The following is a 14954-nucleotide window of genomic DNA, read 5'->3' as shown; positions in this document are numbered from 1 at the left end:
CCGCTTATTGTTGCTCCCCGTATGCTAAAGAGAGCATACGAGTTGACTTATTACCACACAATACTGACTAAGTGGGAAATCTCTTTGGACATGGCGGCCCACCATATGCTAGATTTAATTCGATTTTCTGTTCAGGCTTTAGTTAAGTGCTTCTAAAGTTTCTTGTCCCACAGCTAGAGGGTAAGAGGGCAGCTGTGGCTTTGACTTGATTTGCTCTTTCAACAAGGGGCAAATAAGCCACGATTTGGTAAAATGCAGAGCGCTTACAGCAACATGGCAGCATTAGCAGGCTGGAGTATTTGGTGCAAAACTGGATTAAGCCTAATCCTACAGTACATTCATTTCTTTCAGTGCAGATCTCTTGTAAATTTGTGTTTTCTGGGACTATAGGCTTAATCTGTGTATTTGGAAGCGTCCATAAAGACATGCGAGGTGTGCGAATGAATGTTCGCTTGACCTTATTTGTTTGATTTAATACCCACTCCGCTGAGTTGAAGATGGGTTAAAGGTGATCGGGGGGAGGAATTATGAGCTGAAACAGACCATGCCTGTCAAATCAGAGGATATAAATGAAAAGATTATTGTATTTGGGTAAATCACGTTGTTAAAGCAGGTATTCAGAGTGTTCAACACTAAGAGCAGTGGCAGCTTTTCGTATAGGGCGCCATTTGTTTTTGTAAGAATAAAAACATTAATGATCCCAAGATCTAATGCTAACGGTGGTAGGGTTCACCCAGGGGCCTAAATATAGACAATGCAGGCAGTGTGGTTGGGGCCCGTGGGGTGGAGGGACCTGTAGAGAGAGAAGGTCTAACAATGTGTTGTGTCAATTGCCATAAATGCCGTCATGGTTTTCTTTCCTTTAATTTTTTTTAAGTATACAAAAAATATGCTTATTCTATGAAAACTACACAAACTATAAACAAATTATTTAAATACAATATTTATTTAAATGCAACAATGGGGTAAGGGCATGCATCTATAGTATGCTTTTCTCAAACAGCCTCTTTTTTCAATAGTTTCCAATAAAGAGAGAGTGTATATGGCCGACTAGAGAAAATCTTTTTCCATAGCGCTCCGCCTTTTTTTGTGCGTGTGCGTTGAAAATCTCTGAACTTTTCAGGTGTGCATGTGCTTCATTGCTAGTAACTAGCACGCATTCAGCCTGTCACAACAGCATGCACTGGGGCCTATCATGACTACCTTACACCACTGAGTTCGCATTAATGTGTTCATTAGTGAGTGATCGTCACAGTCAGCATATGCCAGAGCAGGGGCCCTCAATGTTTTTCAGGCCAAGGACCTCTTAGCTCAGAGAGAGACAGAACTGGGACCCCCTATTAAAAAACTGTTCAAAAGAATGTCCATACACTTGGAACTGGCCAATATGTTTCAATAGTATGTAAATGTGAGCTGAGTGGGTCTTTTTGTTGCTATGGAAAAGTGTTGCAGAGAGATTTAGCATTTGCTAGCTCACATGATTGCACAAGAATTCAAGGGTTACAATTAGCCAATTATCAGTGTCGTGTCAATTAAATGTAAATTTGTATCTTATTAAATTATGTTAATGTGCATTTACGGGAATATAATATTTAAATTAAAACTTAAATTTAATCATCAAACAATAATTTGGCGACCGACCTGCAGAAACTCTGAGTACCCCCTTGAACCCCCTGTTGAAGGACTGGGGCTAGAGCAGTGAAGTGGAGAGCATTCGTCTTTTGCGCATTAGTCTTTTGTTTGTTCTTCGTTATTGTTTTTCACTATGATTTCCCATGTCTTTGTGTTCTTGTTTGTAGAGACCAGTCTCACTCCAAGGTCATCAAATTCCGGCGCTCGGGCAGTGACTTGCGGGTGTCAGAAACCAATGAAAAAAGGCGTCCTTTAACTTCAGCATGATACACTACCTGTTGCCGTAATAGTTTAACGGCGCCTGGGGCTGTCAGGGGGAACACGGCGGGACAAGCACGAAAGTTAAGGCGGCGAAAGTCCAACTGGGGCGATGGATGGGTCCACCAAACACCGACTTTCACCTGAGAGACTGGCATTTGTGTCCCAATGTTGCCTAATCCCAACCAAGTGTGTTTGTTGTTCAAGGAAAAAAAAACACATCAATTTGCAGTGTTATACCTACGTAGACTGTATGTAGACGTTAAATTTGATGTGAAAATGGAAATTTATCTTGAAAGAAGACAACTTGAAACAGTGTCCCAGAACGTCAACAAGCAATGCACCCAGGGTACCTTGAACGTCGTATGTAGACGTAGAAATTCCATGACCAAACGTCTATATGTGACGATGTCAGAGTGAGAATGTGTTGGTTTATAATAAATACCATAAATATAAAAGATAACGATATATATTGGGGGGTGGGGGGGTTTGTTTAGTGCTTGGGGCGCTGAATGTATTTCGTCCGGCCCTGACTAAGAGGATGTGAACAATACCTTCAGTGTATTCCAGCAGTGGCGAGCCTCCTGCAATCATTTGAAGGCTGTCTCAAGGAATATCTGTCCAGACTGAATAATGAGGAGCCATGATGAATCCAGGATGAGTGTCAGGCCAATATACAGCCACTCTCTCTCTCAGAGGAAATCAAAGGCTTGTTGAGAAGAATTCTAAAGTATTATAATAATAAAAGAAAAGCTCCACATGTCCAGTTGTGACTCTCAAAGGCATGGAAATAAGTTTCCCAGCTTGGTAGAGGGAGGAAAAAAAAATCTAAAGCTGTGAGTGACAAATCAAATGGTTGTTGCTGTTGAATTGAAATACACTGAATTACAAAGTGGAGGCTGAAAATGCAAGCCTGCCAAGCTGCCTTTTTCATCATTGTGCTGCCCTCTACGGGTCTTCTAGCCTCCCTCTTCCCTGTCTCCCCCCCTCCTCTTATCACTCCCTCCCTCCACCCCACCTCCTCCACATTACCATACCCCCTTAAAGAGTATTGCGCGCATTAAATTGCTTTTCATTTCCGCGCTGTGACAGTCCTGCGATTGGGGGATTTATGCATTTTTACGAGTGATTTCGGCTGTCATACTATGGTAATTGTTTCATAATACGTCCATCGCTGTAGGGGATGCGCTGGTTTGCACCAACCAAGATCAAGTTCCACTAGTTGAAGACGCTGGTGGGAAGATAAAGCTGGTGTAGGATATCTTCTGAGCAATGCAGGACTTGAGCAAAAACAGTGGGGATCGGATTCTTGCATCCAAGGCTGGAGGAACATATCCGCTGATCTCCGGTCGATTCCAACGAGCTGGCAATTGAAATAAAGAGACCTTGGGCAGATCTATACATAAACTGGTACAAGCCGCACCACTGGCAGCAGACAAGGGGATTCGTGCCTCTCTCCTCCGCTTCGCCAGTGCGCATGGATGAAAGTCACAGTTAAAATGCATGCGGCAAGTCGCGTCTGATGTGGGATTACGGAGTTTTTATTCGCCCTCTTTTCTTAACCATGTCCGAACTTTGGTTTTGGCTCTTTTTCCGAGATGATGCTCATTTGTGGAAGAATACAGGAGCCCGTTTTGCCGCGCGGGCTGTCACATTATTGGCCTGAATGAGACTGTATATGTGCTCTTTCGATGCCTGGTTTATGGAGCTAAACACCGAGGAGACTTGACTTTAAGTATTTTTTTTTCTTGCTTTTTTTTTTTGACAGCCGACGGAAGGGCGGGCGGTGAAATCCATGTTTTCACTGAGGTTGGAGGAAAAAGACGGGGCACAGCCGTGATTTTCGGGATGCTTTGGCGTTTACCGGGATCAGCACGGTAAGAGGACAATGATTTTTTATCCCCCCCCTTCTTCTCTCCCCTTCTCTTTTCCCTCTCTGTGCTGCTGAGCTGAGGCGTTTTATGCTTTAACATTTTTTTTTTTTAGGGAGGAGGGGGGGGATCTGTCCGTGGTGCTGAAATCTGTTTCAGTTGCATTGCTGAAGTTGATCCGGATTTAAGATGCTGTTAAGGAAGGTGTCTGCGGCTGCTGTGGCAACAACAAGCCCGCATTTTTTGATGCTCGCATGTATCATGACAGTTTTTACTCCAAATTACAGCACTGCCTCTGCACAGGCAGACCCGGCGATAGGCGCACTGGCTTGCAAGTTATCTATATATCCAAAGGCGATGGGGGGATTCTTGGCGCTATGGTAATGAACTCAACACTGACATGGAAGTGGATGCATGTTCTTGTGTGTCGCATATTTAAGAAGAGGGAGATTCGGGTGCCGATGTGTAGGCTTTTGTGTTCTTTCAAGGAGCGCACGCAGACCGAGCGTGTGTGTGTGTGTGTGTGTGTGTGTGCGCGCGCACGCGTCTGTGGCGGAGAGAGGGGGAGCGAAAGAGGCAGAGAGGGAGATCTGTAACCTTCTATATAGCAGATGCCATACAGAATACTTGATTATAGAATTATTTACTCCCCCCCGTCAAATTTTGGATCAGAGATCCGCCATGAGATCAGCAACACTTGCTTATTTGCCTTTGATCAACTCCTCTCGGTTCTTTTTTTTCGCCCGTGGGCAGAAGAAGGGCTGCGACTGTCGCCTTGTAGGCTGATATTCACATTTTCTATCGCAGGCCGGATTGTAAGATGAACACTGATTGCTTTTTCTCGCAGCCGATTCCTTTATAAGAGCGGGTATTTTCTGTTATTTTCATACCCCGGATCGTTTTAATCACAAGCGGATAAATAGCCCGTCCTCATGTTGTTTGGACGGAGGTGGAGAGAAGGGATCCGACAGTTTCCCCACTGTTACCAAGTCGTCGGGTATGCGGGGTGAGTGAGAAATCTTCATGTAGGAGATAGGAGTTGCATCTAGGAGATTTGAATGTTGTTGGAGAGATTGGATCATGAAAAAAACAGGTGCATCATCCGTCAAGCAAAACCATGCGATATTCCGACAGCAAGGGTTTTTTTTCCTGTGTGGATATTCTCAAGGGATTGAATTAGTAAATGGCCAGATCTATCAGTCTGCACACGGTGGATGGCGAAGGTTTTTTTTTTTTTTTCCTCTCCCTCTCCCTACCAAGATGGATTGGAATTCAGGCGAGCTATCAAAAATGCGCAGTGGCCATCCACCGCGGGTACTTGTGCCATCAACTTGATTATATATTATCCTTTAAGTGTGCATTTGTTAAACAGTCATCCAGGTCGCTTGTTCTCTTACACCGTCAGAACCAAATGCCGACATCTGCATAATGAACAAACATTAATAGGGCCTGTGTGTTATGAAGACTTGTTCAGGAGTCCATGACTGTATTCTGCAACATAATGTGTCACATATGTTTCCCATGCTATATAAAACAGAACCTTTCTTTTCCTCCTTAGATGACACCTCATACTGGTACCGCACTTGAGTGAGCTGGGGCATCCTCTCCCAGGAAAAATGCATATCTGGATCCTAAAAATAATCCTTCTGATTGCATCATCTCTGAGGCTGGTCGAGATGTATGACAATTATGGGGAGATCTGTCGAAACCTGTGTACGTGTGAGGAGAAAGAAGGGATCCTGACGGTGAGCTGCGAGAACCGGGGGATCATCCGACTGACGGAAATCAGCCCCGTCCATTTCTCCATGTACCACCTCCTGCTGACGGGGAACCTCCTGAAGAAGCTGTCAGTCAACGATTTCATCAATTACACCGGGGTGACCATCCTGCACTTGGGGAACAATGATATCTCGGAGATAGAGTCCGGTGCCTTCAATGGACTCCAGGGATTAAAAAGGTTGCACCTGAATAACAACAAGATCGAAGCTCTGAGGGATGACACCTTTGCAGGACTGGAGAGTTTGGAATACCTACAGATTGATTATAATTACATCACCAATATAGAGCCCAACGCCTTGAGCAAACTGCACCAACTGACGGTGATGATACTGAATGACAACCTGCTCTCTGCCCTGCCCACGAATATCTTCCGGAATGTCCCCCTCACGCACTTGGACCTGAGGGGCAACCGGTTAAAAATGTTCCCCTACATCGGCCTCCTGGAGCACATGGACAAAGTTGTGGAATTACAACTCGAGGAGAATCCGTGGAATTGCTCCTGCGAGCTGATCGCTCTGAAAGCTTGGCTGGAGAGCATAGCCTACACGGCTCTGGTGGGGGAAGTAGTGTGCGAGACGCCGTTCAGACTCCACGGTAGGGACCTGGATGAAGTGTCCAAGCAGGAACTCTGCCCGAGAAGACCCCTGGAAGACACGGTCAGGCCTGCGCCTCCTAGCAGCACCAATGGATATTACCAGACCACACCTGCTGCTGTCACGGCCTCCGCCACCTCCTCGGCTGTTTTTAGGTCCTCCTCTAGGCCTACCAAGGGCACACGGCAGTTTAACAGAACTAAGTTAAGACCCACTTCCCGAATACCAGGCGGTAACCCTTACAATTATGGCCCCATCATTGCTTTTCAGACCAAATCTCCTGTGCCTTTGGACTGTCCCACTGCCTGCACGTGCAACCTGCAGATATCCGAGATTGGGCTCAATGTCAACTGCCAAGAGAGAAAGATTGAAAGCATTTCTGATCTAAAACCCAAGCCATACAATCCTAAGAAAATGTATCTCACTGGAAATTACATCCCTGTGGTACGGAGATCAGATTTTGTGGATGCTGTTGGATTGGATTTGCTTCACCTGGGAAACAACAGGATAACTCTGATCCACGACCGAGCTTTTGGGGATTTAACCAACCTGCGTAGGCTGTATTTAAATGGTAATCTCATGGACAGGCTTACAGGAGAAATGTTTTTTGGTTTGCAGAACTTGCAGTATCTTTATTTAGAGTACAACAAAATCAAGGAGGTCGAGGCGGGCACTTTCCGCTACCTCCCTAATCTCCAGCTGCTTTTCCTCAATAATAACCTCCTGAAAACCTTACCTGTGGGCATCTTTTCCAGCCTCTCCCTGTCTAGGCTTAATCTGCGCAACAACCATTTCCAAAACCTGCCCGTGAGTGGTGTTTTAGATCAGCTGAAGCTGCTGGTGCAGATAGATCTGTTTGAAAACCCCTGGGACTGCTCCTGCGACATAGTGGGGATGAAGATATGGCTGGAGCAGCTCAGCGCAGGCACAGTGGTGAACGAGGTTGTGTGTGAGACGCCGAGACGCCATGCAGGAGTGGACGTGCGCTCCATTCAGTCGGAGCAGCTCTGCCCAGACTACTCTGATGCCTATGTCTCGCCAACACCCCCCACGGACGAGCCCATGGATGAGCGGGTCGTCACTACAGACGCCCCGCACAAGTTCAACCCCCCCAGCAGCACCGTTCCCCTCTCTGTCCTCATCCTCAGCCTCCTGCTTGTTTTCATCTTGTCTGTCTTTGTGGCCGCAGGGCTGTTTGTTGTTGTGATGAAAAAGCGCAAAAAGTCACAGAGCGACCGCACTAGCACCAACAATTCAGACGTCAGCTCTTTTAACTTGCAGTACAGCCTCTACAGCAACCGCTCTGGCCCCAAAGTTAAGGCCCCAGCCGGCCACGTCTATGAGTATATCCCCCATCCCATGGGCCACATGTGCAAAAACCCTATTTACAGGTCACGAGAAGGCAACACAGTGGAGGATTACCGTGACCTCCATGAGCTCAAGGTCACGTACAGGAGTACCCCTGACGATGAGAGGGATAGCAGTACGATGAGGAGCCCTACGTACAGTGTTAGCACCATCGAGCCACGTGAGAACCCCTCCCCTGTCCAGGATGCAGACCATTTCTTCAGAGGCATCCTTGAGCACGATAAGCAGTCCCCCCATCCGTCAATCCCATCCATCCCAGCAGGTGCCAATTTAGAGTACAAGTACACAGGGCCTGTGTCGTACACGTACAACCCAAATTTTGATGTCAGACGTCAGTTCTTGCACCCGGAGAGGATAAGAGAAACAGTGCTCTATGGCACGGCACCCAGTACTGTTTATGTGGAGCCCAACAGAAATGAGTATTTGGAGCTAAAAGCTAAACTGCAGTCTGAGCCCGATTACCTCGAAGTTCTTGAGAAACAGACCACCTTTAGCCAGTTCTGAGCAACAGAATCATTAATGTAATGAAGCATTTTGACCCTCCTTTGAAGCAGTGGCTCAGTTTATAGGGTGCCTTGGCACGACACAAACAAGCAAGAGCGGAAGGAGTTTAAAAACGGGGTGTGCCGAACAATCTTATTCTTATTTCTGAAACATGACATTACAGGAATGGATCCAGCATTCTGAAACACGGATGAACAAAATTGCTCTCCTTAACTGACGATGCAAAATCTATTTTTCTATGGTGAAGATCGAATAACACACAAAAATGTAAGTGTACAGGTAAATCTTACCCAACTTCATTTTCAGGAATATAACCATACATAAGGTATATTGTGAATCAGAAAAGAAATGTTTATAAAAAATCACTCCTGGACAAAAACACTGTACAGCAGATCATCAAAACTGTGTAGGACTATTTTCTGCTGTAGTCTGTAAGTAAGTATTTATTGATATAATCTGCCATGTCTTTTCAAAACTTTTGATTCTACATCAATATTACCTGTGTCATCATACTCCATGATCCTCCGGAAAAAGGCTTATGTTTGTAGTTTCATTTACCGTAGCTCTGCATTGTAAAAGTGGCTTTTTTTGAAAGTGGCACACCCCCAATGTTCAAAAAAGACTGCGTCATTTGAAGAAGATGAAAAAAAAAAAAGTGTCTTTGTATGCTTTCTGCACTTTTTGGAATTGGAAGGCGGGTTAGCCTTCAATGAGCTCTCATAAAGGAGATTATTATATTAAAAATGAATATGGGTATTCATTCTTAATATGTAGAATTGATATGTTATCAAAACAAAAGTTCATAAATGATATTTGAAGTATTAATTCTGTTGTGTAATACTGATATTTTAATCAATGTAACACCTATTTTTATACAAGCATTCGCAGATTCTCTATCCCTTATCAACTTGATTTGTTTTGATTGCTTTGCACTTATTGCACTATATTGACCAAACTATGTTATTGTCATCAAATAAACATGATGTCAGGTTCATATAATGTGCTTATGAGGAGATTAAGGCTGGTTGGGGGATGATATGAAGGAGGCCATTTGGGTTTGGTGCGACAGTGGATGAAATTATGAATCATGGGATTTGAGAGCATGTATTTTATTTTGAAATTGGCTATGTTGTGGACTCAATCAAAGCGAATAAGGATACAGTATATGCCTCACTCATGGGGGCAGCTAGTGTCTCAGTGAGGGTTGGAATCAATGCATTGCAATCAATGTGCATCATCTGAGGTTTTCCCCTTTGCAATTACACCATGACAACGGCATCCACGTTGCCGCCTGGCAAGCTCTGATTTGGTCATTTATAAAAGCATCGCTGGAGGTGACTTGAAATGAACTGCTGTTTTATCAATCTGATGTCAGTGGGTAGAAATTTTGATGAGACATACAGCTGCTGGATGAAGAGTATGGTGCCTCAACCACTTCTCTTTTTTTCTAATCTTTTGTTAATCCTTTAGATACATTTCTTCATTTAAAGGAGCAGTGTGTGGGATTTAGTGGCATCTAGTGGTGAGGCTGCAGATTGCAATCGTCTGAAACTTCTCCCATGTGCCGAGCTTCCGGTTCGTGTTTCCTTCAGTGTTCATGGTTCAAGAGTTTTTTTACTTGCAGCTGAATTGTTCATCGAGGTCTCTTCCTCGTCTAAACAAACAGACCTGGTGTCTTAAACCGGTAAAACACTAAAAAAAAAAGCAGTTTCATTTTAAAAGTCAGTGTTTTGCTGAAGCTGTTTGGCTGCTAGCCTCACACCCTGTTAATATCTGCTCGCCTTTTTTCGATGATAACTTAAGACCCAGACATTCAGGAGGTTTTTGCCAGCCGCCGAATTATCTGTAGAGGTCTCTTCCTCGTCTAAACAGACGAACCTGGTGATTTAAACCGGTAAAAACACTAAATAAAGCAGTTTCATTGTAAAAGTCAGTGTTTTGCTGAAGCTGTTTGGTTATTTTGCTCGACTTTTTTCGATGATAAGTTAAGATTCAGACATTCAGGAGGGTTTTACCAGTTGCCGAATTATCAACAGAGGTCTCTCCCTCATCAAAACAAACAAATCAGGTGATTTAAACCGTGAAAACACAGAATTAAGCAGTTTCACTGTAAAAAAAATTGTGATTTTTCGATGCTGTTCAGCTCGTCGTGGTGGGGCTGCTAACAATGGTGGCCGATTTTAAAAAACACAATTGACCCTATCTAGAGCAAGTGTTAAGGGTACTGTAGAAACATGGCGGTGCAACATGGCAATCTCCATTGACCAGGACATATTCCCTATGTAGAAAGAAACATCTCATTCTAAGGTACCAGAAACATAACAGTCGTTGATGTTATATTCAATTTCAGCCAATATATTGCCCTAAATCCTACACACTGAACTTATAAGAGAAGGATATTAAAGGTATACCATGTAGGATTGTCATGCATTAGCGGAAGTGAAAGTAAATGCCCAGGTTCACTCTGGTTTGGCGTTTTGCCTCACTGTACTTGTTTTTGTTTGGCGCTATGTCTCTTGGATGCCTTTTGCTTATGGCATCTGGTTGCTACCTTTTTATAAAACCGCAACCTCACCTACGATGCTCATAAATCCCAAACACTCGTCTATACATTGTTTTTTTAAGACAATCCTGCTTAGTATACCTTTAAGAAAACATGTTGAAAATGGTGCATGTTTTTGATTTTAAAGTCCAACTGAAAACACACTCAGTCACCCTTTTATGTTGTCAAAATGCTTTTTTTTAAATGTATTGTTAATAGTTTCTCATTATTAAAAGGAAGAAAAAGATGTGTATGTTGGATTGACAGCAGCAGTGGTGTTAGAGAACGAGAGACACAGTAAACAGACTCGCTCTGCAGCCTACATTTCATGTGCAGACAGTGTGTTGTTAGTGATATTAAAGAGCAGGGCCCACACCAGCATCTAACCGCACTGAGGTGACCTTTGCAGGTACATTTACACGCTGTTTAATGCGCTGCAGCTCAGCAGCTAATTAGCTATCTGCCCCAGTGAATGTTTGTGTGGTGCTTCAACAGGCGAAGGCGCAGGGGCAATATGTGTGTTCATGCTCGGAGACTTTAGCAGGGGAAGCTAATGCGCCTGTAGCTCTTGTGTCATGTAGCAGGCTGCTGGTGTGACTGATTGGCTGCATCAAAATGACAGATTAATGCAAACCCAGGGGTCGCCGTCGTGACACCAGAAATGTAATATATAAATGTCTCCCTATGCTGTAGCAAACACAAAAAAATGCAATTTAATTTCAGTTGGACTTTAAGTTACTCTGACCCACTTAAATCCAATATGCAAAGCAGGTCTATAAAAATGCAAAGGATGCACCGTGCCACCATTTTCAGTGTGCAGTGAGCATCACCATTTAGGAATCCAATGTTCCCTAACTGAGACAGGCAGGGATCTCTCCGGAGAGGCCGTGTCGCTGTTAATCTGTCCCCTCGTTTCCTCATTCGGAATTTGGATTATTGTGAATTTATAATTAAATCTGCGAAAATAAAATGTATTTTTTCAGTTTAATTTCACTCAGGTGCCAGCTGCCTTTCCTCAATGACAACAAAAAAAACAAAAAGAAGAAAGAAATGCAACCAGCCTGCTTGGGGTCCTTCTTTTGCTGGATCTTTTCATAGAAGCCCAGAATGAGAACAGAAGGCACCATTTGGGAGATGAGGAGTCCTGGAACCGAGTGTAACTGTGGATGTGTCATACATGTAGCAGGGGATGTGAATCATAGCCAAGGAGTGTGTGCAGTTGCCCAGTATTGGTGGCCTATGGGATGGCACAGTGTTGACATGGGTTTCTATTTATTTTCCTGATGCCAATATGTAAAGGACGAGGATGGAAACCAACCTGATGTGTGCACTGATAAAATGTTTCAAATGTAAAGTGCAATGCTATTTTTTCTTCTTCGAGTATTATATATTTTCAGGATGATTTGGCGAAGTTCACATAATGATTGAGCACAATTACATAATCACTGAATCATGCATTCCAAATGGGTTTGTTATTACTGTATCTGTGTGTATGTTACACTCTACCCACCCAAACTCCTGTCCCAGAGTAATGGCTGCATGAAGCATCCCACTGCAGGAAGCTGGAGTGAGTGTGTGTGTGTGTGTGTGTGTGTGTGTGTGTGTGTGTGTGTACAGAGAAAGAGGGAGGGAGGGGGAGACTGTTGCCAGTTGAAATAATGCTTTTAATCAGCCAATGGGCTCTTTAGGTCTTAACACAAATGGAAGAATCGAGGAAGGGCAGAGAGTTTATTATGCCTTATCCTTTTATAGCCTTTCATGAGCTCTGTAGCTGCGATGCTATGCAGCCTGCACTTAAAATTATCCCAGCATCTCCAAAAGATTTCTGCACTGGTCAACATCTTGCGGAAAAAGTCAGAAAGTTCTGAGACGAAATACCTCGGCTCGTGTTGCCTCATGCTACACAAGAGCCCCCCGATTTACGGCTAAACCTATTGTGCGGAATCTGACGCGAGGCTGATGCAACGCGAGGCGTGATGTACGTGCAGATGTAGCTGTCACAGGAGTCTCACTCCCCGCTCGATGCACGCAGCAAAGGGAAACTTCTGAAGAGTTTGTTCTTGGCTGCAGCACACAATCCAACTCGTTTCAGATGGAGAGGTGGGAGAGACAGTGACGGGCAGTGTGTGCTCCAGTATTCTCTTACACTTCTGTGCTTTCGCACCATTTGAGAGTTAATCAGTGTGGAATTGTACAACGCGTGAAGCCCGTCCAAGCTGCATGAAGTGCTGGCTCGTCGCTCGGCTATTTTCAACTCGGAGGCGACCATTTTCTGACAGCGTACTGAAAATACCAGGCTAATTAAACATTTGCTGGATTTGATTTCGCAGTTATTTGCTAAAAATTGTACTTCAGTGCTTTTCAGATGGTGCTGGCAGAATTGTGTTTATGGTAAATAAAAACAGCTTGATGCTACACATGCACAGGGCCGGATTAAGCTTTTAGGGGTCTGTATTGTGTGTTTTGCATGCATCTCATTGCCTTTAAGTTCACATAGGGTACAACTGTAATACTAACTGCTCACTTACTTTGTGGTGTATGAACCTAAATGTATTTAGGGATATTTTAATATAAACATGAAGCAGAAGACTTTGACTTTTGCCAAAACTAAATACATTTACACCAGAAATTGATGCAGAAAACTCGCCAAAATTGAGAAAATTGAGTGTTTGCCGCTCGATATTTTCCCCCCAAACCTTCCGTTTCCTGTGAAAACCTTTGCCCTTGGCACCAAACTGAGATAGGCTGATTTTGCGGCCCCTGTACCGTAAAACACAAGGCCTCAGGATCAGGTAGCACAACCTCGAGGGCCCTATCTTTTCAGGTTACATTATGATCTGGTGGTGCACATTTGCAATTCATAAAATCACCACAAGGTGAATGCAAAACAGTGAGTCTTGGGGTTAAGGGTCTAGCCGTGCACATGCTCAGTTTCAGAATGGTTTGACATGTTTTATGTGCTGCTATGTAAGTTCCTATTTGTTTTATTTTTAAGGTTATGTTTGATACATTGATGGAGAAAATGGACACAATAACATGGAGTAAAGGAATGGTTGTAAATAGCGCCACAACTATTAGCCGATATGGCGATTCGTCATTCATCAATTCAAGAAATTAATTGTCTAGATGCAGATCTAGATATAAATTTGGCATTTCTGTGATTGGCAACGGACACAATCTGAACTCCCATGATGTGACGAACCCAGTGGCGTCACCAAGGAGCTGCCAGAGGGGGCCATGGCCCACTCTGATACAATCCCCCCTCCTTTTAAACTTGAGTAGACTTGTAGTAAATGTTTGCTGCTTACAATCAATGCACCCCTCCAAATTAAAGCTGTTTTTAAAGGAAAATTTGCCAATTTGAAGGACGATAAATTGCCTAACATGCGTAGTTACCTAACACATTAAACTAGGATTGTTGTGGAACTCAAAAGTAAAGTTAGAAACCAAAGTATATGTCTCCATATTTATATCGTTTTCAGAATTCTTTAAATTATATCATGCCGCTTGGTTTTGGTGTGCCACCCCATGATTGTCAGTGACCCCATCTGGCCACCCCTATGGAAAGTTCCCGTGGGTGCCACTAGACAAGCCTCAACCATCTGGTACACTAGAGGTGCGGCCATTTTTTAACCTGCATGCTTCATTCCCCACATTCGGACTGCGCCACGCAACATAGCAACAATATGCATAAATGATAATTAGGCTAATCCGTGGCCACCCTCTGCACACCGAGACAGATAGAGGGGGTGGACATTTCCCATATGCTCCCCTACCCCCCGAGCCAGAGATGCCTCGTCCTAGGTGCAGCCCCTTCGCATGTGTGCCACCCGGTCTCCATGATGATGTGAGCAATTGAGTTCAAGGAGATCTGGGTAATTGAGAGGGCAGGGATGGCATCTGACAGGCACCGATGGCTCCAGTGATTACTTTAATCAGAGTGGTTAATGGAATTCCTTCAGGCATGTAGAAATGCTCAAATGTTCATCAGCACTCAACCAATTTTTACCCCCCACAACCAGCAACACCTCCTCTCTTTTGCCCCATGTTACCGTAATTACCGATCACTTTTCTGTCATATTCATGCTTTTCTGCATAACACTCAGTTTGCTCCTCTAGTCTTGTGTAAATCCAAATCATTATGTGGGGGTTGTTTTATGGTCAGAATGCATTATGTATGAAGTGTTGTTATCATCAAATGTCATGGCAAACCTGTTAACATTTAAAGGGACAGTCAAGGACTCAATTATAGTAAAATCCGTATAAAATCAAGCACATACTCTGGTAAATAGAAAGCACTCGAGGTTTATGAATAACTGAGGTATTTCCAATCAAGGAGAAGAAAAGATGGGCATGTTTGGCTTTTATTTGCGCAAGAAAATGACAAATTACCATCTCTTAGGCTCT

At 43.8% G+C, this 14954-nt stretch overlaps 1 protein-coding gene across 3 annotated transcripts; it reads left to right on the top strand.

Moving 5' to 3' along the window:
* Positions 1–2933: 2933 nt before the first annotated feature.
* On the top strand, positions 2934–10792 carry slitrk5 (SLIT and NTRK like family member 5). Of its 3 annotated transcripts, none has more exons than XM_033616297.2 (2): positions 2934–3767; positions 5320–10792. In XM_033616297.2, exon 2 carries the CDS (start codon positions 5378–5380, stop codon positions 8003–8005), a length of 2628 nt encoding a protein of 875 aa, XP_033472188.1. In that variant the 5' UTR covers positions 2934–3767; positions 5320–5377; the 3' UTR covers positions 8006–10792. The 3 variants fall into 3 exon arrangements, with proteins under 3 accessions (XP_033472188.1, XP_033472190.1, XP_033472189.1); XM_033616299.2 differs by lacking the exon at positions 2934–3767 and adding an exon at positions 3906–4141; XM_033616298.2 differs by lacking the exon at positions 2934–3767 and adding an exon at positions 4294–4767.
* Positions 10793–14954: the final 4162 nt, after the last annotated feature.

This window comes from Epinephelus lanceolatus, chromosome 24 (assembly GCF_041903045.1).
Source record: "Epinephelus lanceolatus isolate andai-2023 chromosome 24, ASM4190304v1, whole genome shotgun sequence".
In the NCBI taxonomy this organism is placed as follows: domain Eukaryota; kingdom Metazoa; phylum Chordata; class Actinopteri; order Perciformes; family Serranidae; genus Epinephelus; species Epinephelus lanceolatus.
Note: the sequence above shows the minus strand (reverse complement) of the source record. Positions and strands in the feature narration are given on the sequence as shown.

Bases quoted from the DNA above. Each gene is read 5' to 3' on its own strand.
- slitrk5 (XM_033616297.2), top strand. From the start codon at position 5,378: ATGCATATCTGGATCCTAAAAATAATCCTTCTGATTGCATCATCTCTG.